The sequence below is a fragment of the Xiphophorus maculatus genome, chromosome 5 (genome assembly GCF_002775205.1).
Source record: "Xiphophorus maculatus strain JP 163 A chromosome 5, X_maculatus-5.0-male, whole genome shotgun sequence".
Taxonomy (NCBI): domain Eukaryota; kingdom Metazoa; phylum Chordata; class Actinopteri; order Cyprinodontiformes; family Poeciliidae; genus Xiphophorus; species Xiphophorus maculatus.
In genome coordinates, this window is record NC_036447.1 from 30814455 (window position 1) to 30840846 (window position 26392).

The 26392-nt window shown below is 37.1% G+C and overlaps 1 protein-coding gene across 2 annotated transcripts in view; it reads left to right on the forward strand.

Moving 5' to 3' along the window:
• Positions 1 to 12166, forward strand: part of LOC102223772 (noelin-2-like) — a 57210-nt gene extending 45044 nt beyond the window's left edge. For both annotated transcript variants that reach the window (XM_023334272.1, XM_023334273.1), the window contains 3 exons: positions 8184 to 8360; positions 9956 to 10129; positions 11408 to 12166. In XM_023334272.1, the coding sequence (XP_023190040.1) occupies positions 8184 to 8360; positions 9956 to 10129; positions 11408 to 11728 (672 nt within the window). In that variant the 3' untranslated portion in view covers positions 11729 to 12166. The remainder of the gene's footprint in view (positions 1 to 8183; positions 8361 to 9955; positions 10130 to 11407) is intronic.
• The last annotated feature ends 14226 nt before the right edge of the window (positions 12167 to 26392 follow it).

The following is a 26392-nucleotide window of genomic DNA, read 5'->3' on the forward strand; positions in this document are numbered from 1 at the left end:
AAGTAAGATACAAGAATTACACAAAGGTCTCAGATGACAAATTGTATATACACTGGAAATAATAATTACAAGAAAGTCTGCAATTGTGATAACAGACCAAAAGTGGAAGGTGGTGAAATATGATAAACAAAACTCAGAACAAATAAAATGAAAAAGACTAAAAGACAAATTTGTAATACACACACACACACAGACTGGTTTCCATGGTTTGTGGGGACTACTACTTTTATCATCACTTGTGGGGACCACAATTTCTAGTGGTTCTAAAAATTCCGAAAAAATATTTTACACTATTTATAGCTGTATTAACCTATACACAGCTTGAAATAACTCAATTTCAAAAGTAGGGTCATCAACTTGTCTGGGCCATACTACATGGGGACTCATTAACTTCCGAAAAACCATGTCAGATGGGGACCAGATTTACATATTATTTGCATAAGTTACACATACTAACTTACCTAGTGGGGACCTTTGTTCAATTTCCTAAAATAGTCCATCTGCCTTATTAGATTTTAACAGAATGATCAATAACTTATCACTAACATCAGAAAATTATTACACAAAAACAAATCATTGCAAAACACCTTTTTAATTAACTATAGGCACAAATATGCCCAGTGGCTGTAAAAGAAAAAATAAGAAACAATCTTATCTTAATGCAATGCATTTTTTTTCACATTTTGTTTAGTAACACCCACAAACATCAATGTGTTTTGTAGCGGTTTCATGTCATAGCTCAGCAGAACCACCTTTGGCTTTGAATACATTTGCAAACGTTTTAGAGAACCTTTTAAATAAAGTCTTAAACAGTTTTGCCAATTCTTCACAAAATCTTTTTTATTATAGCATTTTGAATCTAAGTGGAAATGCAAAGAACAAATTTGGATTTAGGTCTGGACTTTTAATTGGCTCTTCTAACACATGGATAAACTTTGAAACCATGCCATTGCGATTCTTGTTTTAGGGTTACTTTCCTGCTGGAAGGTGAATTTTTCCCAAATCATTTAATGCTTTTCATTAAGGCCAAAAGTTCAATTTTAGTCTAATCACTACAATCTTATCTTAAAAGTATTAAAGATAAACCTCCACTTCAGGTTTTTCAAATAAACATTTAAAACAATGAAAAGAAAAATTGTGCTTCTTCTAAATTAACACTGAAGCAGTATGTAAAAATACATTGAACAAGTATTTGGAACTTAAATTGAAAAGGGAAAACTAAATATATAAAGCACGCCTATTTAATAACGCTGAAGCTTCTTCCTGTTAGATGTAATGCGGTTATGAATGAAAAATTTCACATTTTGCCATGTTCGATTTTTTAAAGCCACTGGTTCTGCCTTTAAGCATTTTTCACAGTGATTTTTTCCTGGCACTGTGAAAGATTTTATGAAAGCACCCAGGTGTTTCTCGACGGCTTGAACTTCGTCTTCAGTCCACGGTGTTTTCTTTACAGGCCTTTTACCTTAAAAAGATCAGATAAGCAAACTGAGAAACCTCAGAGCTCATTTAACAATAAATACATTTATTTCTAAATACTGTTCAATGACAATAAATTTTGAACAGCACAAGGCATGCTATATTAATTGATAGTAATACATGTTTTAACTTAGAATTACTTTTTAATCCATAGCATTGAAATACTTTTTATAAAAATATAGATGGGCAATGAATCAAAATAGTCAATAGCATGCCTTCACCTCATGAAACAACATTGTTTCCAGAAAATGTTTCAAATGTGACAGCCATTTTAGTTATTTTACTGACCAGCATTATCCCAATACTATGTAGACTTGTACTTGTTAAAGTACTGTTTTTTTGTGATTTATGTCAAAAACCTGACAAACGTGTCTGGAGTGTACATTCGGAAATAAAACTCACTATATTGTAACTTTGTCATGATGTGTTGTTTTAAGGTGAACTCAAATGCAGAGCGGCAGAGGCAGCTTGTAGATGAAAAATGTTTAGTAAAAAAAAGATGAAAAGACACATAAAAAACACAAGAAACACATGGAGCCAGAGTCAAACAAAAAATAAACACGTCAGCAGGTTGAACAGGGAAGTAAAGGAATTTAAAGGGAAGACCAAGAGTGACAGACTGAGCTGTTGACTAGGAGGTTGCAGGTGTGAGGAAGAGCACACAACATGGTAACTAGAAAGTGATTCTAAGGCCCACTCCAAATACTCAATGAGTTGTGGACTGAGTCTAAGCGCATAAGGGTTGTACAAGTTTACCTTTCGAGCAAGCTCTTGTAGTGCTGCCTATCAATGGTATCTCCTCTTGATCATCATCTGTTGGGGATGATGGTGGTGGTTTGCGTTTCCTGGATGATTGTGGTGTGATTTCATTTCTATTTTGAGGAAGGGTTTCTACTTCTGATGGTTCTACAAAAATTAGAGTAGCATGTTTTTCATGTTAACATTTACTGTGAATACAATAATTCAGATCTTGTGTTGTACTTAAGGAAAATAAAATAAAGATATGTTAAAAGAAAAATCAATTTTAGAAATATATTCAAATTCTATAAGAACCTTGATCTTTCCATTGAGTTACAAACAACTCAAATGTGTGCTTAAGCCAGGTTATACATAAAGTGAAAGAAAACTAACAACTTGCTCTAAAATACCTTATATTGTATAGTAACTTTTCAAAAATCTTACCAATAGCAGAAGAGATTTCCTCATCCACAGCATTGTTGTCATCATTGTTATCGTCAGAGTTTATGTTTTCTGTTTAACCCACAAAAATTGAAGAATTGATTAAATCAGTTTTGCCAGATTTGGCAAATCATCTGACAAATGGGCAGTTTATTTTGTTATTTTGCAGTTAGAATTTTTCTTAGATGAGTGGACAGGAGCTGGTCAAGTTCTGAATTGACTTATTGAAAATACATTTTAACCAATCATTCATAATAATTAACTCATAGCCCTCTGAACTGCATTGGAGAAGATGTCTAATTCATTGTGATGTGGAACTTGGCTCGTTGCGAGCTTGACATTTGTGATTGTGGAGGAACATTCCTGTCCAAACTTCAAGTGGTGAGACTGCAGCCCGGACAATTGGCAGATGATGTTTAGAACAGAGTGAAAACAACATCTGGGAAGCGGTTTGACCAGCTACAGTCTCAATAGCCTGTATTAAATGTTCAGTACAGTTTTTAAAGCTGCAAATATACACAGAACAAATGACAGATAAACATACCATCTGGGTCGATCTGAATTTCATCCAAGTTCTTGCCATGAAACTCTGAGAGTCTTCCATTTTCTAAGGCCATCAAAACTTTGCTGATCTTGGCAGGTCTTCTCTGGAAGCCTGTAGAACTCACGATGAATTTGAATGTCATGCCCCAGAAAGGTTGCCAGTTGATCCATTTCTGTATTAGTCGTATTCAAGACAGTTGACAGTGTTGCAGCATGTTTTCGGAGTTTGGTAGAGGTCAGCGACCTCGGACACTTGGCGCCACAGGCTCTTGAAAAGTCACGGAGGCAGTCTGAACCTCGGAAATGTGTCATGGCTTTTGGTCTTGCAAACAAATACAAGTTGTCTTTTAAAACGACACAGGCTTCTCTCAGTTTAACGAGACGTTCTAAAGCAGACAGCATTTTAGGCGTTAGAAGAATCGGAACTGGCCGCCCTCGTTTTCCTCTGGTGACAATCCTTGAGAAGTGCTGGCAGAGTTTTTTTCCACTTCAGTGAGTGCCCAGTCAACATCTTGGTGATGGTCAGAGGTATCTCTTGATAAAAAGGCCTCCAAAGGCATGCTAGAAACTTCTCCTTCTCTACGTCGGTTAAACAGAATGATCTGGGACAGCAATGACTTTGTCAACCTGATCCACGCTTCTGTAGAGGGACTTTCAGAGAGCGAACAGCAGCATTCATCTTGGATTTGATTCAGATGTGCATGCGGCTTTTGGACATCTTCAGTAAAGGGCATGAGAGTTGGTACGTTCCACTTAGATTATCTGATGTTTCTTAGGGCAGTAGCTGAGATTAACTCATTCCACTTCTCCTGATGGACTTCATAAAACCCACTGGCATTTCTCACAAGTTCTGAGTTGTTGCAGATCGAACCCTGTGCCTTTAGGAGTTTGCTAACTTTAATTAGAGAATTTCCAAGTTTGTTAGCCAGTGATGGGATCTTGAACATGATTCTTCCACTATCAAATCCACAAGTGAATTGGCAGCTCTCACAGTCTCCATGTAGTTTTTTGGATCTATGAGTTCTTCCATTTTTTTTAAAGTTGTGTATTTCCTGGCATTGTACATCAACTTCCCCAATTCTCTCATCTTTTCACGTACACATTGTTGATTCCTGAGTGAAGTACCTCCCTTGTTCAGCAAATGTTGCCCCAAATCAGTAATTTAGAGTCACCCTTAACAATATCTGTAATTGGACCAGGATTCATTGCACTGATTATTTCCCACAATTTTTTGCCAATGTTGGAAGGTAAGCCGCCAACATAAGTACAGAAGGACTGCACGCGATTTTTTCCTGGTTTTAAACGGGCTGATTCTGGTCTAAGAGCACAACTCCGCATGTGGCGCCATAGTACTTTTCTTGTAAAAAAGACCTTGGCAATATGCACAGTGCATGAAGTCTTCACTCTTCATTTCTTCCTTTGGTCGCTTGAATGGCACCAACAATCCGCCTCCTGATTTCATTACATTGGCATTGTGAGCATAGTTTCCTTTATTGCGGATGAAAGCTAGATGTTGTTTTCTCTCCTTGGAACCCTTTGGAAAGCTGAGTGCTTTAGCCACGTCCATTTTATCTTCATGTACTTGCTGCAGATGTCTTGCCATTTTGGAAAATGGTTTGCAGCAGTACAGACAGTAATGCTTTTTGTCGTAGACCCTTTTTCCTCCCTTCTTTTGGCATGCACCAACAACTATAGAGCATGATTCCTTGCCAGAACTTTCTGCGACAAACTTGACAGATGTACTTTCAGATTCCACAACAGTTTCTGAAGATGAAAACTTGCTAATCAAATCTTCCTGGGAATCATGGGGATTGATATCTAATTCCTCGCTCCCAATATCGCTTTCCTCAGAAGAATTAGGAATGTATTCTTCACCACTACCGGATGTTGAGTCAAAAACGTCGCCAGAATCTTCAAGATCCACATTTTTCATCTAAAAAGGACAGAAATGATAAATATGTTTCTGTGTAAGTATTTTATTTTTAAACATAGCTTTTCTCAGTGCCATAGTTGGTGAAGAAAGGAGGAAGAAAAACTTACAATGACACTTTTAGTACGGCGCAATTTAGGTATTAATTTGTTTTCATCAAAACACTGTGCGAAGTTCTGGAACAGAGAAAGACATGCTTGTTTCAGCAAAAAAACTAGAGACATAAAAACTTTGACAATTAAAAAACTGAAAGTAAAACAAACAAATTATAAAATAATTTGATTAATAAAGAGATTTGATGTTAAGGTAATTTAAGATTCTTGATTGTAAAAAAATTAATGGCTGACTTTTTTTTCCTCACAAAGACAATACAAAACTTTCACATTGAGACTTTCACTTGAGACTTGACTTGAAAAAATGCTCAAAGACTCGGACTTGACTTTGACTTTCATGCCATTGACTTGGGACTTGACTCGACTTGAAGCTGTTTACTTGAAAAGACTTGATATTTTTTACTCAAAGTCTTAAAATTTAAAACACATTATTTATAAAGTGGCGTCATTAATTAATTTCACTCACTCCGTATCAATATGCGCAGACCGTCACTATGGTTTTCCTCTCTCCTTATGTATGTATGTATGTGTACGTAGCTGCAGCACAACCAATCAAATTAACAGGATTTGGACGTTTAAAAAAACGCGGCAAAGCTACAGAGCTCAGGGAACGAAATACGAAATAACCGCTCGAATATGCTTCCGCGAGTAATTTCTTTTGGCTACGTAGGTTATGAACTTTCGACTAAAAAACGAACTGCAACTTGTAAAACATGCAAGAAGAGAATATCGGATGGAAATGCCACGACGTCCAACTTTATCCGGCATTTGAAGCTTCACAAAGATCGGTAGGTGGCGCTTTTCTTTTGCTGTAAAATAGCTGACTTTAGCTAACTTCGTGTTAGCATGTGGACTCCGGGTTAAATTGGTGATTATTTACCATAAATCCGGTCCTTCAAATGCCTCCACAAATAATGTGCACCGTGTTAGCTCAGGAAGCCGGTGGATAGTGAGCGGGGCTCCGGAACAGAAAGCAGATTCTGGACCTGAACACAGGGAACAGCGTCTCTCTGTCCCATCATGATGATGAGCCGGGTCTAGTATCATCTAAGGATGGTTGGTGTATTTGAAGACATCTACGTTGGGAAATTATATTGACAATATATTGTTTACTGCAGTCAGTGCATTAAGTCAACTGTTTTTGACTTAATGCACTGACCGGCGTGACTGTCACATGTCGCACAGAACCCATTTCCAGATTTCTATCATTTGAGATAAATACATATTTTAAAACGAACAAATGGTCTATTATTTGAATTTTATGTATAATTGCAAATTATAAAATAAATAAATAAATAAAAACGACTCGAAATGACTTGAAATTAAAGGTTCCTGACTTGAGACTGGACTCGACTTTTGCCTGTCTTTACTTGAGACTTGACTCGGACTTGAGGACAGAGACTTGAGACTTACTTGAGACTTGCAACACAGTGACTTGGTCACACCTCTGCTGTATACTATAAACATAACTGAACCATTTCATGTAAATCAATTTGCTCCAACTATTAACACTGGTTAATGTGTGCTGTGGGAGCAATTAGTGTCCTTAAAAAAGGACACTTAATAAGAAAACTTTAAAAACTATTCAGATAGATTGAAAAATCCTTGAATATACCACAGCAGATCCACTTCTGCACACACTGGTCTTCAGGAATTGAGACCAACAAATGCCAAATAATAAGACAAATAGTGTTGAGCAGGAAATACCTTATCAAATGAACTCAAAGAATGATGAAAAGAAGTGGTGAACTAAACCCCTAACTTATATTAAACACAATGACAAACAAATAATCCAAATCTTCAACATGTTCAGGCATTGCAACTGGGCTTAGTGTTTTACAAGCACCTCAGACATGAGTTATGGGGACCCAACACACAGTCAGTTAAATGTCCTTCTGGGGACCAACTTAGCTCCAGCATCAAACACACTGGGTAAGACCGGTTAATGTGTGTTGTGGGGACTCCGTAAATGTCAAAAAGAGAGCAATGGCTAGCAAATTTGGAAACTACAGCACTGGATTAAGTCTTACTCAGATGTAGCACTGCAACTGTATTTTGACATACAGAACATTTAACTGTTTGCTGTATTAGTTTTAAGGACTTGTAGCCATCAGATGTCAGTCAGCAATACCGCATGTCAACACAACACATTGTCCACGCACATCAGACCCTCACTGTTACATTTGATTCAATTAGTACTGTTATGACAGTCTGTAGGTCCAACTCAATGGCATCTAAAACCTAAAACAGGAGTGTGATAGGTGTCTAAATGCTGACTCTATAGTAATATTCACCTATCAACCAAATCTGTCACTGAAAATCAACATTGCAATCAATTAAACAGAATAACAAGCCAAACAGTGTCAAGCATGAAGCTAAATTTGAGACACCTACCTGTTTAGGATCTCTGTCATCCTCAATGCTCTGAGAGCCTGAACCAAGGGATGGAAGTCCGCAGTCCATTCCTGTTGGTTCCATGCTTGCACTGGTCAATGTCTGGAACATTTAACAACGAGTTGTTGGTATACAAACATGGACAACCAACTGCTTCAATGGAAACTAATGTCTTGAACAAACACCTTTTTCAAATGAACTCAAAGAATGATGAAAAGAAGTGGTGAGCTAAACCCCTAACTTATATTAAACACAATGACAAACAAATAATCCAAATATTCAACATTTTCAGGCATTGCAACTGGGTTTAGTGTTTTACAAGCACCTCAGACATGAGTTATGGGGACCCAACACACCTGAGACATGAGTTATGGGGACCCAACACACAGTGAGTTAAATGTTCTTCTGGGGACCAGCTTTGCTCCAGCATCAAACACACTAGGCAAGACCAGTTAATGTGTGTTGTGGGGACTCCGTAAGTGTCAAAAAGAGAGCAATGGCTATATGATATATGACTATCTAATTCCCTCTTTTCTCTTCACCAGGTGTGGTCAATGGATGGCTACTATAAAGGCAGGCGTGTGCTGGAGTACAGGACCATGGGAGATTTTACGAAAGGCCAGAACTTTGTCCAGCATCTGTTGCCCCATCCCTGGGCAGGAACTGGCCATGTTGTCTACAACGGCTCACTCTATTACAACAAGCACCAGAGCAACATTCTGGTATGAGCCTGTGGATGGCTGAAAATGTGACCAGCTAAATATGACAATTTTATTGTTTATTGTTAAAATTTCCTATCCCTGATCCCTGTTTTTAAGTGGCACTTCTAATGACCATCATGGTTACAAATTGATAAAAAGTTACATTTCACTTTGCCTCCATGGAATTCCATCTTGTTAACCTTCTGGCAGGCTGCGCAGTAACGCAGTTGACGGCAGTGTCGCAAGGAGGTCCTGGGTTCGAATCCCGGCCTGGAGTTTGCATGTTCTCTCTGTGTTTGGTTTTCTCCAGGTACTCTGGCATCTGTGTATGTGCTAGATTGTTTGTCCTGGTCTGTGATGCCCTGTCCAACGTGTACATCGTCTCTTGCAGGAGACGGGCACCAGCACTCCTCACCACCCGACCAGGGATAAGCATGAAGGATGATGGATGGATGAATGAATGGATGGATGGATGGATGAATGGATAAGTTTCTGGGCCTGATAAACTAAAAATTAGTAGCTCTTGCTTCACAGAAATGAAGTAAACCGTGGTTTTAATTTCTTTTTAAGTTCTTACAAACAGAAATGAAATCACATTGTTCTTTTCTTTTTTCTAAAGATTTGGTACATATTTTTACAGAATACAATATAATACATGCAATAACAGTTTGACCTGATACTAATCTGTTTGGTTAGAATATAAAACACAAAAATATGTGCACATGTTAAGCTAATATTTGACTGAAGTACTTTTGGATTCAATTGTAGAATTCAGTTGTTTTTTTTTACTCGACCTGTCCGCATTTACTCTGACTGACCTCAACTCACCAAAATAATAACAGGATTTTCCTTATTAATTTCTGTCTATTGCAGCAGTTTGCAGAATGTTAGAAATTATGTAATTGATCTAACTGTCAGAAGTATTAAACAGGAGATGGGCACAAACGATTCCTCAGAATTATTCACATACCATGAACAGTTCACCACTCAGCTCCTCCAGACTAGTGGCAGCAGCAATTAGCAAACACCTGGTATCTGCTGAGCTTATCATACAAATTACTTCTCAGTGCAACGTTTCAAAGAACGGTTATAAACGGGACTATGGAAAGGCATAGTTGTGATGTCGTACTGAACCCTGATTGGCCGAAAGAGTAGGAGCTTCTTAAAGATACAGACACCAATTTCAAGGTGTAAAGTTGCAAATAAAATTTTTTTTACGTCTTTTTATAAATATATGGCATTTTCATAACAATTGAAGGTAACATAGTTACTTTATGGTACTATATAAAATAGCATCATGTGCTTGGAAAATACATAAAATCCCTTTAATATTTACCTTTTCTCCCCAATTTGCTTGTTCAAGGAATTTTTAAAAAATGCAAGGAACTGTTGACAATGCTGTTAGTCATTCAGTGAGCACACTGATTTATTATCTTGGAGATACTTTAACAAATTAGATTAAAAGTCTAATTACCAGCTGCCACAGTCCCTGTTGGGAACACTGCAGCATGCTGACTACTTATTTTGACCAAGTCTACATGCCACTGAATGTAATGGACTATGACCAAGTTGCTCATAAAGCCATGATTCTGAAAAAAACTATTCTGTCTTTCTAGGTTCAGTACCATTTCCGTTCTCGCAGTGTGTTGCTGCAGCGCAGTCTGAGTGGGGCTGGATACAACAACACCTTCCCCTACAGCTGGGGAGGATCGTCTGACATCGACCTGATGGCTGATGAGACGGGACTATGGGCTGTCTACACCTCCATCCCAAATGCAGGAAACATAATGGTATTTTTCAAAAATGTTCTAAAATCAGCAGTTCTCTACACCTTCTTAAAGCCACTCCAAGCACATCAGTGAAAAGAGACTATATTAGACAAGAAGCAGCAAATTAGAAGTTTTACTTTGGAGATAACGGGGATGAGTTTGTGTCTGCATGTGCGACAAAACCTTGGAAGTGATGGATGGGCTTCAATACAACGCTGACAGCTTGACAGGAAGAAAAATGTCCTAGAGTCCACAAAATAATAAAAGAACACAATTCTCACAACAAAGGATAGTGAAAATACCTAACATGTTTACAATTTAAAGTTTGAAAAAGCAGAATTAAATGAAGTTTTAACTTTAAGATTAGTGCTTTCCCTTTAACACATGATGTAAAGCCCTAGAGGTGCAATGAGACCTCAGTGCATGATGTCTCTGTAATAAAACTCCACAATATTTCTTCAGAAAACAAAGTTTTTCTTGTAAAACAATATCCAGTCACTATTTTCATCTAAGCTGTTATTATGTGTCCCAGGTGTCAAGGTGGGTGCTTTAACTTTGAGACTCCATAGCTAAGCTCAGGACTCATATTTTGAAGGGAAACAGGAAGAACATTTTGATTCAGTTTTGAATAGTGTTATAAATAAATAAAGTTCTACTGTTTTAAAGTTCTGGTTTCACTTTTGTCCATTGTGCAATCAGACAAACCCTTTCCAAATGAACAACTGTTGTAGTCCTGAAAAAAACTCTCCATTCAGTAGGGGGACAGTCATAGTTTGACCGGATCTGGACTCCCTTCCTGGACATTCTAACTGGATTTGACCTGAGGGACTGATCTGTATTAATCTTTTCTGTCTCGTTTCAATTCTTGTAATAATTTTGTTTCTATTGCTACTTTTTCTCTTATTTTTGGCTTTCAAAAATATGTCATGTAATGCTAAATAAAATTTTTACTCTGTGTTGCTGCACAGAGAGAGTGGGTGGGTTTTATTTCTGTATCTTGTTTTTCAATCAAAAATAGAATATACTACTGTACACCAAAGGTACATTTTAATTGGTTGTGCATTCTCAATAAATATAGCTATAAAAACTACTCTAATTCCACCTTCTCATTCTTAGTTTTGTGCTTTTTACTGAGGACAATCATGGATGCAGGTGAAAGACTTCTTCTCTTTAAACTTAAATGCTGATTTTTCTAAAAGGGTAAATATTACCATAGCAACTAAGCACTTCCATCTGCTTTGATGGCTTGTCTTAAACAATTGAGCTGGCATGACTAAGTCTTTCCATTTCTGTCTTCAGGTTAGTCGCCTGGATCCTCGTTCCCTGGAAATCCTCCAAAGCTGGGACACAGGGTTCCCGAAGCGCAGTGCTGGGGAGGCCTTCATGATTTGTGGCACCCTGTACGTCACCAACTCTCACCTGGCTGGTGCGAAAGTCCACTTTGCCTACAACACCAACACCTCAACATACGAGTATACTGACATCCCCTTTCATAACCAGTACTCCCACATCAGCATGATGGACTACAACCCCAGAGAAAGGGCTCTGTACACCTGGAACAATGGGCACCAGGTGCTCTACAATGTTACCTTGTTCCATGTCATCCAGAGCGATGGCTAATATGACTCAATAGAAGATAATAAAAATGTATTTGATACGGCAAGTTCAAACACGCACAGACACAGACTTTGGTCATTCACACTGTGTTTAAATCTGAATGACCTACAGACACAATATGTTATGGGACACTTGCCTGAAGGTCACAGATGAGTTTTTATCACAGCACTAATGCTGGAAAGAGATTTGGCAGTTTTTAGCTCAGTCTTATTTCATTCTATTTTATTCAATTGATACTGTATATCAGGAGGGAATAAGATGGAGTGGAGGATAGGGGGCAAATGAAAAACATAAATACAGACAGAAAACAGGATTTTACATCACTGTAGCATCAAGTTTTGGCAATGAGCCTGTTGGAGATATTCGGGGCTTGTAATGTAATTTGTGGACATGTTTAGTCAGCATGGTTGTTCAATCAATAAACTTTACTGTTAAATCTTGCTATCATTTCTTTGGAGTTATGTTTCAACACTGTGTGTTTGTGTCGACATAACTTAGATGTTTAGATCTTTCTTGGAGCCACAAAGAAAAACTAAACTATGTGTAACGGAAGGAGATGTTTTAACCAAACAGATGGAATAAGCAGATGAGATTTTTAGGAAGACTGAAAGCCTAAAAAAACACTGAATTTATTAATTGTAGACAGTCTATTTATTCATTCATAAGATTTATAGTGTGTTCAAATTACATCTGGCTTCTTTATCATAAATGTTTTACAAAAAAAATCCCCAAAATAAGAAAAAGTGTCATAATTAAGGTTTCAGTATGAAAACTACATTTAAGCAGTTGTTAATTAGTGAGATTTCTAGGACTCCAAAACCACAAGTGTTGTACTGGCAGAAAATTCTGCTCAATAAAAAGTTTTGTCGCAGAAATATGATTTATTTAATTATTGTTATTGCAGAAGTCTTTTTTGCAGTGTATGTGCCTGTCAGTTTTTTATCCAATGCTGCAGTTCTGCCTCTGTTGTGGTTTGAATTGTTCTAAAATCATATTGTCACTCACCAGTTGTTTTATTATTCTTAAAGATTTTCTCTTTGGTAAAGGATGACATGAGATTTTAAATTTATAAAAAAAAAATAGAAGGTAGGTCTGTAGGTTTTCTTATGTTTATTGGTATTTTGAGTGTACATGGAGCCTTTACTATTTCCTCATGATTTGGAAAAGAAATTCTGGAAAAATTACTACATCTGTGAGTTATAGGTCAAGCAACGAATGACATCAGAGTTGTGTAGTGTTTTTCAGGACCTTCAAAAATGCTCTACAATGAAATCAGTCATTCCCGTTCACACACACATTCACACTCTGATGATGGCAAGATGCTGAATTGTAGGAACAGCTTCAGTCTGACAGAAACAGGGCTGTTGTATTGAGCCATTGAAATCCTTTTCCCAAAATGAAAGCAGTAATGTTTCATCAAGTAGTCTGACTCTATTAGTCAGTTGATCTTTTATTTTGAAATGCTCCATTTGAGACTTGATGTAATACTTGTCTAAAAGAAAATTTGTATTTTATCTGTCAGAGTATATTTTTTTCTGCTTGTCTGGCTCTAAAGTTTGAGATATCAAATTCTTCAGTGTAGAATCTTAGTTTTCTAATTTCATATTTGCTTCGCTTGCAAAATAACCAGAAGATCATTTTTGTACCACGTGCTTCTTCAATTTTTAACATGAACAAGATTTTTTCTTGTTAAAAATTTTGAACATAATTTTCCTTTCATATTCTTAAAATAGATATTGTTTTCTTGTAAGCCTCCTGTTTTGATTTTGTTTTCACCAGTTCTGTTTTTGAATGTTTCCATTTTTTTTTTGTCCACCATGGATCATAAAATCTAGACTCCCTAGTGGAGTCTGCTTTGAAAGCTATCAGTCTGTCAGAATCTGTCCAGACTGGAAAGTGTCAATTTGGTTACTGTCAAGTCAGTGAGGTTTGTAGGTCAGTCAGTCAGAACCCGTGGTCTTCGGAATGGTCTTTGCACATAAAATTTCATAATTCTATAATTAGTTGTTCAACGCCACACAGACACAAAAAAGCTTCTCCTGTATGAAGCACATCCTCCTATAAGGAAAAAAAAATGTAAATATTCTTCCTTCTTGTTGACCTGCTGGAAAAACCCTCATCATTGTATTATTCAGTTGTTTCACATTTTTAGTCCGATCTTAGTTATGACAGTGAGTGCAGTTGCAGATAGACAAGCATTATTATTTGTTTTCTCATGTGGACTGAGACATTCAATGTTACATTTGGGGATGATCTCAGATTAAATAAAATTAGTTAGAAACTCAATTCAGATTTATTTTTGTCTTCAGACTTTAGCCAGTCAATTATTATTTGCTTCATGGAGCACTGAGGACTGGAAGGGTTGCCAACCCTGTTTTTAAAGAAACCTTCGGATTGAACTGATTTTAGTTTTCATGTGATTATACAGAATATGTAATGATATCCCTCAATTGATAAAGTCACTGAAACAGCACAGTGACCTTTACTGGGCATCTTCGCAGGTTAGGTAGTACATATTGTGAGACCAGGTCACTCCCAACACGGTGAGCGGATGGAACGTCAGGGTTTCAATTTTGCCAGACTGAAAAAACTGATAAAGTTTTTTAGAACTCTAGAAATCTTTTAGAAATCTAGCTCAGTTTACATTTGATTAATAATAAAACAGAATCAAAATATTCAAAAACAAATAGAAAACAAAGTTGATGCACAACAGAAGGGATCCTGCACAAAACATGGATTCACAGGATTAAATAACAGACTTTAGAGGGAGAATCAGTTATTTTCCTGTCTCTTATCTTTCACTTTCAACTTACTAAAAATGGAATAAAAACATATTTAAAACACTCACTGTCATCTGCATTATTGTCAGACACAGAGACATTAAGAAACTACTCCAGATAATTCATCTAAATTGAAATTTGTGCCACAGCCTTTGAATAATGCATTACCACAGTCTGCACTAATCTTCTAAAAAACAGTTTATTGTTCATAAAAATGTAAGTAATAACTAGTGTAAAAAGAATAAAAGCACAACCTAATTTAACAGTTTCAAATGTATACATTAAAATCAACTGGTCCTTATCAGAGGGAACCTTTGTGCAGATTTTGCTCTGAAGCTGCTGCCCCAACAAATGATCAATGAAGAGATGATGCTCTCAAAAACAAACTCATAGAAGATCTGTAGTATCTTGCTGCAAACCTTGAAGGATCTTAACTTCCTCAGAAAGTCCAGTCTGTTCTATAGAGCAGATAATACCATCATATTATAGACGGTTCACTGTTGATTTTCTAGTCCAGTCTGTTGTCCAGATGAACATCGAGGTATTTATATTCCTCACCCACCTCCACTTCTTCTCCAGTGATGGAAATAGGATTTGATCTAATCCTGTTGTTCCTGAGATTTATAATAATCTCTTTTGTTTTTAAAATTGGCAAAACATTATCTATACTGTTTATGATTATATAACAAATTATATACAAATTTTACATAACACTACTACGGCTTTTTCCACAAAAGAATTATTTTACATTTCAACCTGAAAATCTTAGATTTTTACATGTATGTATGAGTTAGAAAACAGGACAAATACAAAACTTAAATTTCTGCACATTTATTGACTAACATTTACTAATTTAGATGTCTACGCATGCATTTTTAATTGACAATAATCTTACGCCAGTCATAACTCCTTGTGTTTTCATAGCAACTAAAACAAACAAAACCCTGACACAGGTTGTTTGACATCATCGTATCCATGAGAACCTCTGTGTGATGTCAGTGATGTCATAAATGTTCAAAGAGATACAAGAATTCTCAGTTTGCTTTTCAACTTGGTTGGAGGTAGATCGATCCCAGAGAGACGACTTCAAACTGACTTTACAAACCATTTTAACTGAACACCAAGTCAAGAGGATTTTTGCCTGTGATGGGACCTTGGATTTCTTGTTATGAAGGGAGTTGAAAAGTTGTTAGGATATATCACAAGAGGCAATGACATTTTTGTAGAGAGCTCTGAGGACGAGAGATCAAACTACTTTGCTTTTGACATTGAACCCTGAAGACCAAAAGGACATGGAAGATTCCTCTAATGATGAGAAAGTTATCGTCAAAACATGGAGAAAGAAGGAGACCATCTCTGGTTCATCAAGTCTGATCATGATGAGTTTCATTTTATCTGTGCTGCAAACTAAGAGCTGTGACTCAGTTTGTGTCTCAGTTTGTGAGTTATGGTAACCTTCATCAGGTGAAAACTTCACATCTTGTCTAGTATTGCTTTGCTCACAGAAAACCTTCTTTTTGACAATTTGAAATATTTAAAACATTTCTCTTTTCTTTTTCTTGTGTATAGTAGAAGTTTGCTGTAATTTCTGACACATTTGTGATTAGTGTAAATTTGACTCAGCTTTAAATGTTTAACTAATGGAGTGTTTAATATGTTTTTTAATAATGCAAATTTAATTTTTTGTTTCTTCTAAAGTATATTATATATATTTTACTTTCATTGAAAAGTAAAAAATAATAGTAAACGCTGTTTTCAGCCTCTGCTTATAAGTGTTTAAAGTTAGTCATATTGCTGTTGCAGAAAAACAAACATTGCTAGTTTTCATTAGATCTCATTAACTGAACCAAGCAACATAAAACATTGTCAACACTCTGCCTCTTAGCATGGTACTTTGCTTTGCTTTTCAACTTGGTTGGAGGTAGATCGATCCCAGAGAGACGACTTCAAACTGACTTTACAAACCATTTTAACTGAACACCAAGTCAAGAGGATTTTTGCCTGTGATGGGACCTTGGATTTCTTGTTATGAAGGGAGTTGAAAAGTTGTTAGGATATATCACAAGAGGCAATGACATTTTTGTAGAGAGCTGTGAGGACGAGAGATCAAACTACTTTGCTTTTGACATTGAACCCTGAAGACCAAAAGGACATGGAAGATTCCTCTAAGGATGAGAAAGTTACCATCAAAACCACAACTATGGATTTGACAGTAAAGGCATCAGAAGACTTTGTTGCTTTTGAAAGTGTCAATGTTCCTCATGACCAAATGGACCTGGATGTTTTTGCTTGCTCACAGTTTGAGTGAGTTACCTTTACAACCACACTACTCCAACATAAAGAGAAAATGCTTTTTCAGTGACACCGATGTGTTGACCCTGATACTCCCATGGTCAGTCAGTCCAGATGATTTAAGATATCCTTCAATTCCTGACCCAATCTTTGAAATTCCTGTAAAAAGTGGACCTCAGTGGTACCATCTGTCCTCAGTCATTTGCTGCTTGTACTTACCTGACAACTAGCAGGTTAGATTACCCACCTTTTTTCCAATTGTTGAAGAGCTGCTGTTGAGTGGCCCTCCTGGGGACTTCCTTATGCTGCTTTGAGATTTCAACGCTCAGGTGGGCAATGACAGTGAGACCTGGAAGGTTGTGGTTGGGAGGATCGGCCAGCCTGATCTTAACCAGAGTGGTGTTCTGTTATTGGATCTCTGTGCTCTTCATGGATTGTCCATAACTATTTCAATTTGTTCATGAGTATCCTCATATGTACAATATCTCATTTTTACATGCATGTATGAGTTGGAAAACAAGACAAATACAAAACTTAAATTTCTGCACATTTGTTGACTAACATTTACTAATTTAGATGTCTACGCATGCATTTTTAATTGACAATAATCTTATGCCAATCATAACTCCTTGTGTTTTCATAGCAACTAAAACAAACAAAACCCTGACACAGGTTGTTTGACATCATCGTATCCATGAGAACCTCTGTGTGATGTCAGTGATGTCATAAATGTTCAGAGAGATACAAGAATTCTCAGTTTGCTTTTCAACTTGGTTGGAGGTAGATCGATCCCAGAGAGACGACTTCAAACTGACTTTACAAACCATTTTAACTGAACACCAAGTCAAGAGGATTTTTGCCTGTGATGGGACCTTGGATTTCTTGTTACGAAGGGAGTTGAAAAGTTGTTAGGATATATCACAAGAGGCAACAATGTCCTTGTAGAGAGCTCTGAGGACGAGAGATGAAAATACTTTGCTTTTTTTTTTTTTTTTTTTTTTTTATTTATATTTTTATTCAAAAAACGTACAATGTAAGGTACATAAAAATACGGTAACAAGAATTAAATTTGCTTTATCTTTTAACAACCCGACCCCACCCACCCACATTCAACAGAAGAGAAAGAAAGAAAGGAAAAAAAAAAAAAAAAAAAAAAATGACGGGGAGCATTACGTATCGACAATACAACAATTTGTCATCATCAATTATATATATATATATTCATACATACATATATATACATACATACAAACATATACATACACATCTTAGGGCTCTATAGGCTTATGGAGGTGATTCTATATTCTTAAGATTTTTAAAGTATTCCATCATAGGGTCCCACACCTTATGAAATTGTCTTGTTGAGCCTCTAATAAAGTATTTAATTTTTTCTAATTTCAAGAAAGACATTAAATCAGTGAGCCAAACCGAGACTTTAGGTGGTTCAGAGGATTTCCAGAGTAAGACTATAAGTCTACGAGCTACCAAGGAAGCAAAGGCGAACGCATTCATTTGATCAGTAGATAGCATGTGCTCCTCAAACAATACTCCAAAGATGGCCAATCCTGCAAACGGTTTGATTTTGGTATTAAATGCTTCATTCAATGTTTTACAGATAGATGACCAAAATTCAGTTAATTTCGGGCAATTCCAAAACATATGGGTCATATTTGCTGGGGCAGAATGGCACCGCTCACATCTGTCATCAATGTCCTTATAAATTCTTGAGAGTTTAGATTTGGTATAGTAAGTTCTATGGAGGACTTTTAACTGTATAAGGCTAAGCCGTGCACAGGACGATGTTCCATTGATTCTTTCCAGAGCACGTTCCCAGAAATGTTCAGAAATAACAGAACCAAGTTCTTCAGACCATGCAATTCTAAGCTCATCTAGTGTTGTTTCCTGAAGAGATGTTATTATATTTGAGATGTTTGCAATGTGCCTCCTGAGATACAAAGGGTTACGCAAAATCCTCTCAAGCCCCGAGTCTGCTGGAGAGGCAGGAAATACTGGACTTTGACTTTGAATAAAATGACGGACCTGGAAATATCTAAAAAGATCAGTTTTTTGTAATTGGAATTTGGCCGAAAGGTCAGTGAAGTTGGCAAAAACACCGTCTATATAAAAATGGTCACAAGTTTTCAAACCATTCCTCCTCCATAAAGCGAAGGTGTGATCCATCCTGGCAGCGGGGAAAAGGTGATTATTACAAATAGGGCTATATAAAGAAAATTCTTTTAAATTAAAGTGTTGTCTGAATTGTATCCATATCCTAAGAGAGGAGGATACTACAGGATTATGGGTGAATTTAGAGGGTGAAAGTGGTAATCCAGTAGTAACCAAAGCAGAAAGAGAGGAAGAGGTGCAGGAGTTTGCTTCAATCCTACACCAATCCAGTTGCGGGCTTTGATACCAATATATAATTTTTTGGATATTAGATGCCCAGTAATAGTTTCTCATATTAGGTAAAGCCAGACCGCCTTTATCTCTGGGCCTTTCTAGAAACTCTCTGCGAACTCTAGCATTTTTATTTGCCCAGAGAAAAGAGGAGAACAATTTATTTAAAGACTGGAAAAAAGACTTAGGCAGAAATATTGGGAGACACTGAAACAAATACAAAAAGCGGGGTAATACATTCATTTTTATACTGTTAATTCTGCCCGGAAGAGATAAGTAGAGACCGGACCATCTCTGAAAATCAGCCTCCAATTTAAGCAAGAGAGGTTTGAAATTCTTTCCATAAAGATCAGAGAACGTACGGGTGATGTATATGCCTAAGTATTTAAATCCGGACTTTGATATATGAAAGGGGAGCGCATTGTCTGGTAGCTGAAGGGCTAGGTAGTTAATTGGAAAGCATTCACTTTTAGAGAAGTTTAATTTGTAACCTGAAAAACTTCCAAAGTCATTAAGAATATTGACAATAGTAGGAATACATGACACTGGGTCAGAAATATACAAAAGTAAATCATCGGCATATAAAGAAATTTTATATTCGGTATCAAACCTACGAATACCGAAAAAATTAGGGGTTGTCCTTAATTTTATTGATAAAGGCTCAATAGCTAATGCAAATAAGAGTGGGCTTAGAGGGCAACCCTGGCGTGTGCCCCTTGAGAGAGAAAATAAACGGGAAGATATCTTATTTGTAAGAACAGATGCTTTGGGTGATGTATATAACAAGCGTATCCAGGTTATAAAATTTAAACCAAAGCCAAATCTTTCCAGTACAGTAAACAAATAATTAAATTCCACTCGGTCAAATGCTTTTTCCGCGTCCAGAGAGGCAACTACTTCAGGAATCTCCCCAGACGCAGGGGAGTAAATGATATTTAAAAGTTTGCGAATATTTGTAAAAGACTGACGACCCTTTATAAAACCAGTTTGTTCTGTTGAGACAATGTTGGGTACAACATTCTCTAGCCTTGATGCTAGCAGTTTTGCTAAAACTTTGACATCAACATTGAGCAAAGATATAGGTCGATATGAGCCGCAATCATTTGGGTCTTTGCCTGGCTTTAAAAGAAGTGAAATGGAAGCCTCTGTTAGGGTTTGTGGTAAATGGTTCTGATTAAAGGAATGATTAAACATTTCAAGTAGCAGAGGAGCAAGTTGAAGAGAAAATTTTTTATAAAACTCAACGGTATAACCGTCAGGTCCAGGTGATTTGCCATTCTGCATTTTATGAATGGAATCAATAATCTCTTGTAGCTTTATGGCTTCCTCAAGGCTGTCTTTGGCTTGCGTATCTACTTGTGGTATATCAATATTATCTAAAAAGCTAATCATTTTGGATTTGTCTTGCGGGGAACAAGATGTGTATAGTCTGGAATAAAAATCCTTAAAGGTGTTGTTTATCTCTATTGGATCTACAGTGAGAGATTGTGGAGTATTACGTATCTGAGCTATTAGACGGGACGCTGATTTACATTTAAGCTGATAGGCCAAGAGACGGCCTGCCCTATCCCCATGTTCATAATATTGTCCTTTTAACCAAAGTTGGTGTTTTTCAGTTATTTCTGTTGACAATAGGTCATATTGGGTCATCAATGTTACCCTTTCTTTATATAACTCAGGTGTTGGAGTGGTAGAATACTGTTGGTCAATTTGTTTTAATGATACTAAAAGATCGTTTGCTTTTTGCTTTCTTTCCTTACTCCGTGAGATAGAATAAAAATACTTTGCTTTTGACATTGAACCCTGAAGACCAAAAGGACATGGAAGATTCCTCTAATGATGAGAAAGTTATCGTCAAAACATGGAGAAAGAAGGAGACCATCTCTGGTTCATCAAGTCTGATCATGATGAGTTTCATTTTATCTGTGCTGCAAACTAAGAGCTGTGACTCAGTTTGTGTCTCAGTTTGTGAGTTATGGTAACCTTCATCAGGTGAAAACTTCACGTCTTGTCTAGTATTGCTTTGCTCACAGAAAACCTTCTTTTTGACAATTTGAAATATTTAAAACATTTCTCTTTTCTTTTCCTTGTGTATTGTAGAAGTTTGCTGTAATTTCTGACACATTTGTGATTAGTGTAAATTTGACTCAGCTTTAAATGTTTAACTAATGGAGTGTTTAATATGTTTTTTAATAATGCAAATTTAATTTTTTGTTTCTTCTAAAGTATATTATATATATTTTACTTTCATTGAAAAGTAAAAAATAATAGTAAACGCTGTTTTCAGCCTCTGCTTATAAGTGTTTAAAGTTAGTCATATTGCTGTTGCAGAAAAACAAACATTGCTAGTTTTCATTAGATCTCATTAACTGAACCAAGCAACATAAAACATTGTCAACACTCTGCCTCTTAGCATGGTACTTTGCTTTGCTTTTCAACTTGGTTGGAGGTAGATCGATCCCAGAGAGACGACTTCAAACTGACTTTACAAACCATTTTAACTGAACACCAAGTCAAGAGGATTTTTGCCTGTGATGGGACCTTGGATTTCTTGTTATGAAGGGAGTTGAAAAGTTGTTAGGATATAGCACAAGAGGCAATGACATTTTTGTAGAGAGCTCTGAGGACGAGAGATCAAACTACTTTGCTTTTGACATTGAACCCTGAAGACCAAAAGGACATGGAAGATTCCTCTAAGGATGAGAAAGTTACCATCAAAACCACAACTATGGATTTGACAGTAAAGGCATCAGAAGACTTTGTTGCTTTTGAAAGTGTCAATGTTCCTCATGACCAAATGGACCTGGATGTTTTTGCTTGCTCACAGTTTGAGTGAGTTACCTTTACAACCACACTACTCCAACATAAAGAGAAAATGCTTTTTCAGTGACACCGATGTGTTGACCCTGATACTCCCATGGTCAGTCAGTCCAGATGATTTAAGATATCCTTCAATTCCTGACCCAATCTTTGAAATTCCTGTAAAAAGTGGACCTCAGTGGTACCATCTGTCCTCAGTCATTTGCTGCTTGTACTTACCTGACAAACAGCAGGTTAGATTACCCACCTTTTTTCCAATTGTTGAAGAGGTGCTGTTGAGTGGCCCTCCTGGGGACTTCCTTATGCTGCTTTGAGATTTCAACGCTCGCGTGGGCAATGACAGTGAGACCTGGAAGGTTGTGGTTGGGAGGATCGGCCAGCCTGATCTTAACCAGAGTGGTGTTCTGTTATTGGATCTCTGTGCTCTTCATGGATTGTCCATAACTATTTAAATTTGTTCATGAGTATCCTCATATGTACAATATCTCATTTTTACATGCATGTATGAGTTGGAAAACAAGACAAATACAAAACTTAAATTTCTGCACATTTGTTGACTAACATTTACTAATTTAGATGTCTACACATGCATTTTTAATTGACAATAATCTTACCCCATTCATAACTCCTTGTGTTTTCATAGCAACTAAAACAAACAAAACCCTGACACAGGTTGTTTGACATCATCGTATCCATGAGAACCTCTGTGTGATGTCAGTGATGTCATAAATGTTCAAAGAGATACAAGAATTCTCAGTTTGCTTTTCAACTTGGTTGGAGGTAGATCGATCCCAGAGAGACGACTTCAAACTGACTTTACAAACCATTTTAACTGAACACCAAGTTAAGAGGATTTTTGCCTGTGATGGGACCTTGGATTTCTTGAAACAAAGGGAGTTGGAAAGTAGTTAGGATATAGCACAAGAGGCAACACTGTCCTTGTAGAGAGCTCTGAGGACGAGAGATCAAAATACTTTGCTTTTGACATTGAACCTTGAAGACCAAAAGGACATGGAAGATTCCTCTAAGGATGAGAAAGTTACCATCAAAACCACAACTATGGATTTGACAGTAAAGGCATCAGAAGACGTTGTTGCTTTTTAAAGTGTCAATGTTCCTCGTGACCAAATGGACCTGGATGTGTTTGCTTGCTCACAGTTTGAGTGAGTTACCTTTACAACCACACTACTCCAACATAAAGAGAAAATTCTTTTTCAATGACACCTGTATGTGTTTGCTTGCTCAAAGGTTTGCGAGTTATGTGTACAACCACAGCTAAATCTTTGCCAACACAGACATTTCAAAGAAGTGTCTTTACCAGTTTTCCCAACAACAACCTGGACGTGAATCCAAGCTGTGACAGCGGGGAAATTGTGACAAATTTTGAAGAAATCTCTGAGGATTTATCATTAGAAGAATCCTCTTCAGTAGAAGAAAAGAAATTCAAAATGATACAGATGATTTCGACAGCGTGGATGCGAATCTTGAGCCAACCATGTAGTTTTGTAAATTTTCCAACTCATTCTTCAACTGTTGGATTAATGCCACAACACAAAGCATTATAAACTTGAGTATTACCACAATGTTTGTGGCTCAGAGATCTAGGGACTTTTTACAGAGACGCCATTGTTTGTATTATTCGAAAACACCAAGCCAAGATTATTTTGATATTTGTTGGGCCCTTGTATTTCTTGTTACGAAGGGAGTTGAAAAGTTGTTAGGATATAGCATAAGAGGCAACAATGTCCTTGTAGAGAGCTCTGAGGACGAGAAATGAAAATACTTTGCTTTTGACATTGAACCTTGAAGACCAAAAGACATGGAAGATTCCTCTATAGATGAGAAAGTTACCATCAAAACCACAATTTTGGATTTAACAGTAATGGCATCAGAAGACTTTGTTGTTTTTGAAAGTGTCAATGTTCCTCATGACCAAATGGACATTGTTGGATGTGAACCAAGCTGTAACAGCAAGGAAATTGTAACAAATGTTGAGTTTTGTAGCAAATTTCTCTTCAGTTGACAAAAATTCATAACATAAAATTCAAAATGACAGATAATTTCCACTGCATAGATGCGAATTTTGAGTCAACCATGTAATTTGCAAATTTTCCAACTCATTCTTCAACTGTTGGATGAATGCCATAATACTTAGCATTATGGTACAACAACAGTTATATTACCAGACGCCTTGTGGCCAACGTGATATCTGGACTTTTTACAGAGACGTCATTGTTTACAAGGTTTTTCTTTACAGCAATCCACCATTCAGGAAAATATTTTACTCCAGATGAAGTCTTTGCAGTTCAGAATGAAATAATTGAAACGCTGAAAATGAAGGATGTAGTACATCGAGACAGGGCAGAAGTTTTTTTGTTTGATATGTTACACTATCTGACCCAATACATCATTAACACAGACTGTGAGCTGTACACAGCTGGCTATTGTGGACCATGTCAGAAGTCTTCACATATTATTTGTAACCTTGGTCCTGTCATTCCCCTACCAAAGGAACAATGAGAGGTCACTACAACTACTTTTCTAAATTGTTATATGTGTGGAATTTCAGAATGTTGTGACACTTAAAACCCTAACATGAAGACAAAATGCTTTTTCAATGACACCGATGTGATGACCCTGATGCTCCCATGGTCAGTCAGTCCAGACGATTTAAGATATCCTGTGATTCCTGACCCAATTCTTGAAATTCCTGCAAAACTGGAACTCAGTCGTACCATCTGTCCTCAGTCATTTGCTGGAGACAAACAACAACTTCTGACACCAGCAGCCTTTACACTTATCTGATGTTGAAGGCTGAGGACGACCTGGTATCACTTTCAAACATGGACCGTGAAGGTGACATTTGCTATAATGGGTACATTTTCATTTATGAAAAGACAATAGAAGGACAGGACAAATTTAGTGTTGGGCTCATAGCGACCACTGACCAACTACAAAGATAGTGCTTCAGACACATTTTGGAGAAAGTCGGTGGAACATGGCACACACAGAGTCAGTGACGTTCCCCGCCTCCATTGTTGGGGCGACTTATTAGAGTTGTGGCTACAAGGTTGTCAGTGCCTGTTTTGGGGGGCAACCCTAGAATCACCAGAAGGGAGGGATACTGTCAAGTTGAAGATAGAGACCTTTGAGGTCTTTTTGGTCTGAACCCCGGAAGCAGCTGATGGGTACTGGCAGTGCAAGCGGCATGCAGCTCGGATGGTCGATGAGGTAAAAACCAGATCATATACAATAGTAATGTTAAAAGGGCAATATTGTGTAAAATCAGCATTGCAAAACATGTAAAACCATCAGGGCCTCATTTCAATGTTCATACTGCAAATATAAATGTTACCATTTAAATGGTACCCTGATGGTTTCACATACCTTGGCATGAATATTAGGTCATCATCTGACCAGATCTACCCAAAGAATTACACATCATTAGTTAATAAATCTAAAGCAGAGCTGGAGCGTTGGATGATCTCCCTTTCTTTAGTTGGTAAAGTTAACACACTTAAAATGACTATTTGACCTAAATTTATTGACATATTTCAATGTATTCCCTGAAAAGCTAACAATGACAGTATTTTTTAAAGATTTGGGTAAAGCAATGTCTTGATTGTTATGGCGAAAAGTTTCCAAGAATTAAACTTCTTACTTTACAGGCTCCCTATGCTAAATGTGGTTAAATCTTCCAAATTTCAGAATATATAATTTAGCTTCCCAGTTTGGCGCTCTGTGGATGTGGATTTATTCAAAAGGCAACGATCTGAGGTGGATCTCGACAGAGTAACAAGTATTAAAATCCACCCCATTAGCAAATATCCCGTTTGCTTTCAAAGAAGCAACTTTCTACAATTACATCAAACAGTCGTGTTCTGTGTTTTCTGTGTGTTAATTTCAAGTTTTCGGTGTCTCTGTGTCTCCGTGTTGTCCTGTTCTCCCCTCGATTACTCCCAGGTGTTTCTTGTTCCCTGATTACCCCCAGTGTATTTAGTGTCACCTGTGTGTCTGTTCTTTGTTGGGTCCTCGTCTAATGTGCGCTCAGTCCTTTGTGTTGTCCTGTCGTCATACCAGTTGCTATGGACGTTGAGCCCTGGCTTCCGCTCAGTCGTGCTGCCTGTGTTTTAGGACCGTTTTGGTTTTTGTTAATTAAATCATCATTATTCGTCTAACCTGGTTACATCTGCGTCTGCCTCACCAGCCTCAACACACCGTTTCACGACACAAACCCTTTAGATTTAGCTACTGCTAAGGAAAATGATTATTTAATGCTAAAAATACACTTAATCTTACAACATGTGTAAAGGGATAGCCAACACTTTATTTGGAACAGTTTTCTGTGGAGCATGGGGGAGCTCACAACAGCAGACAT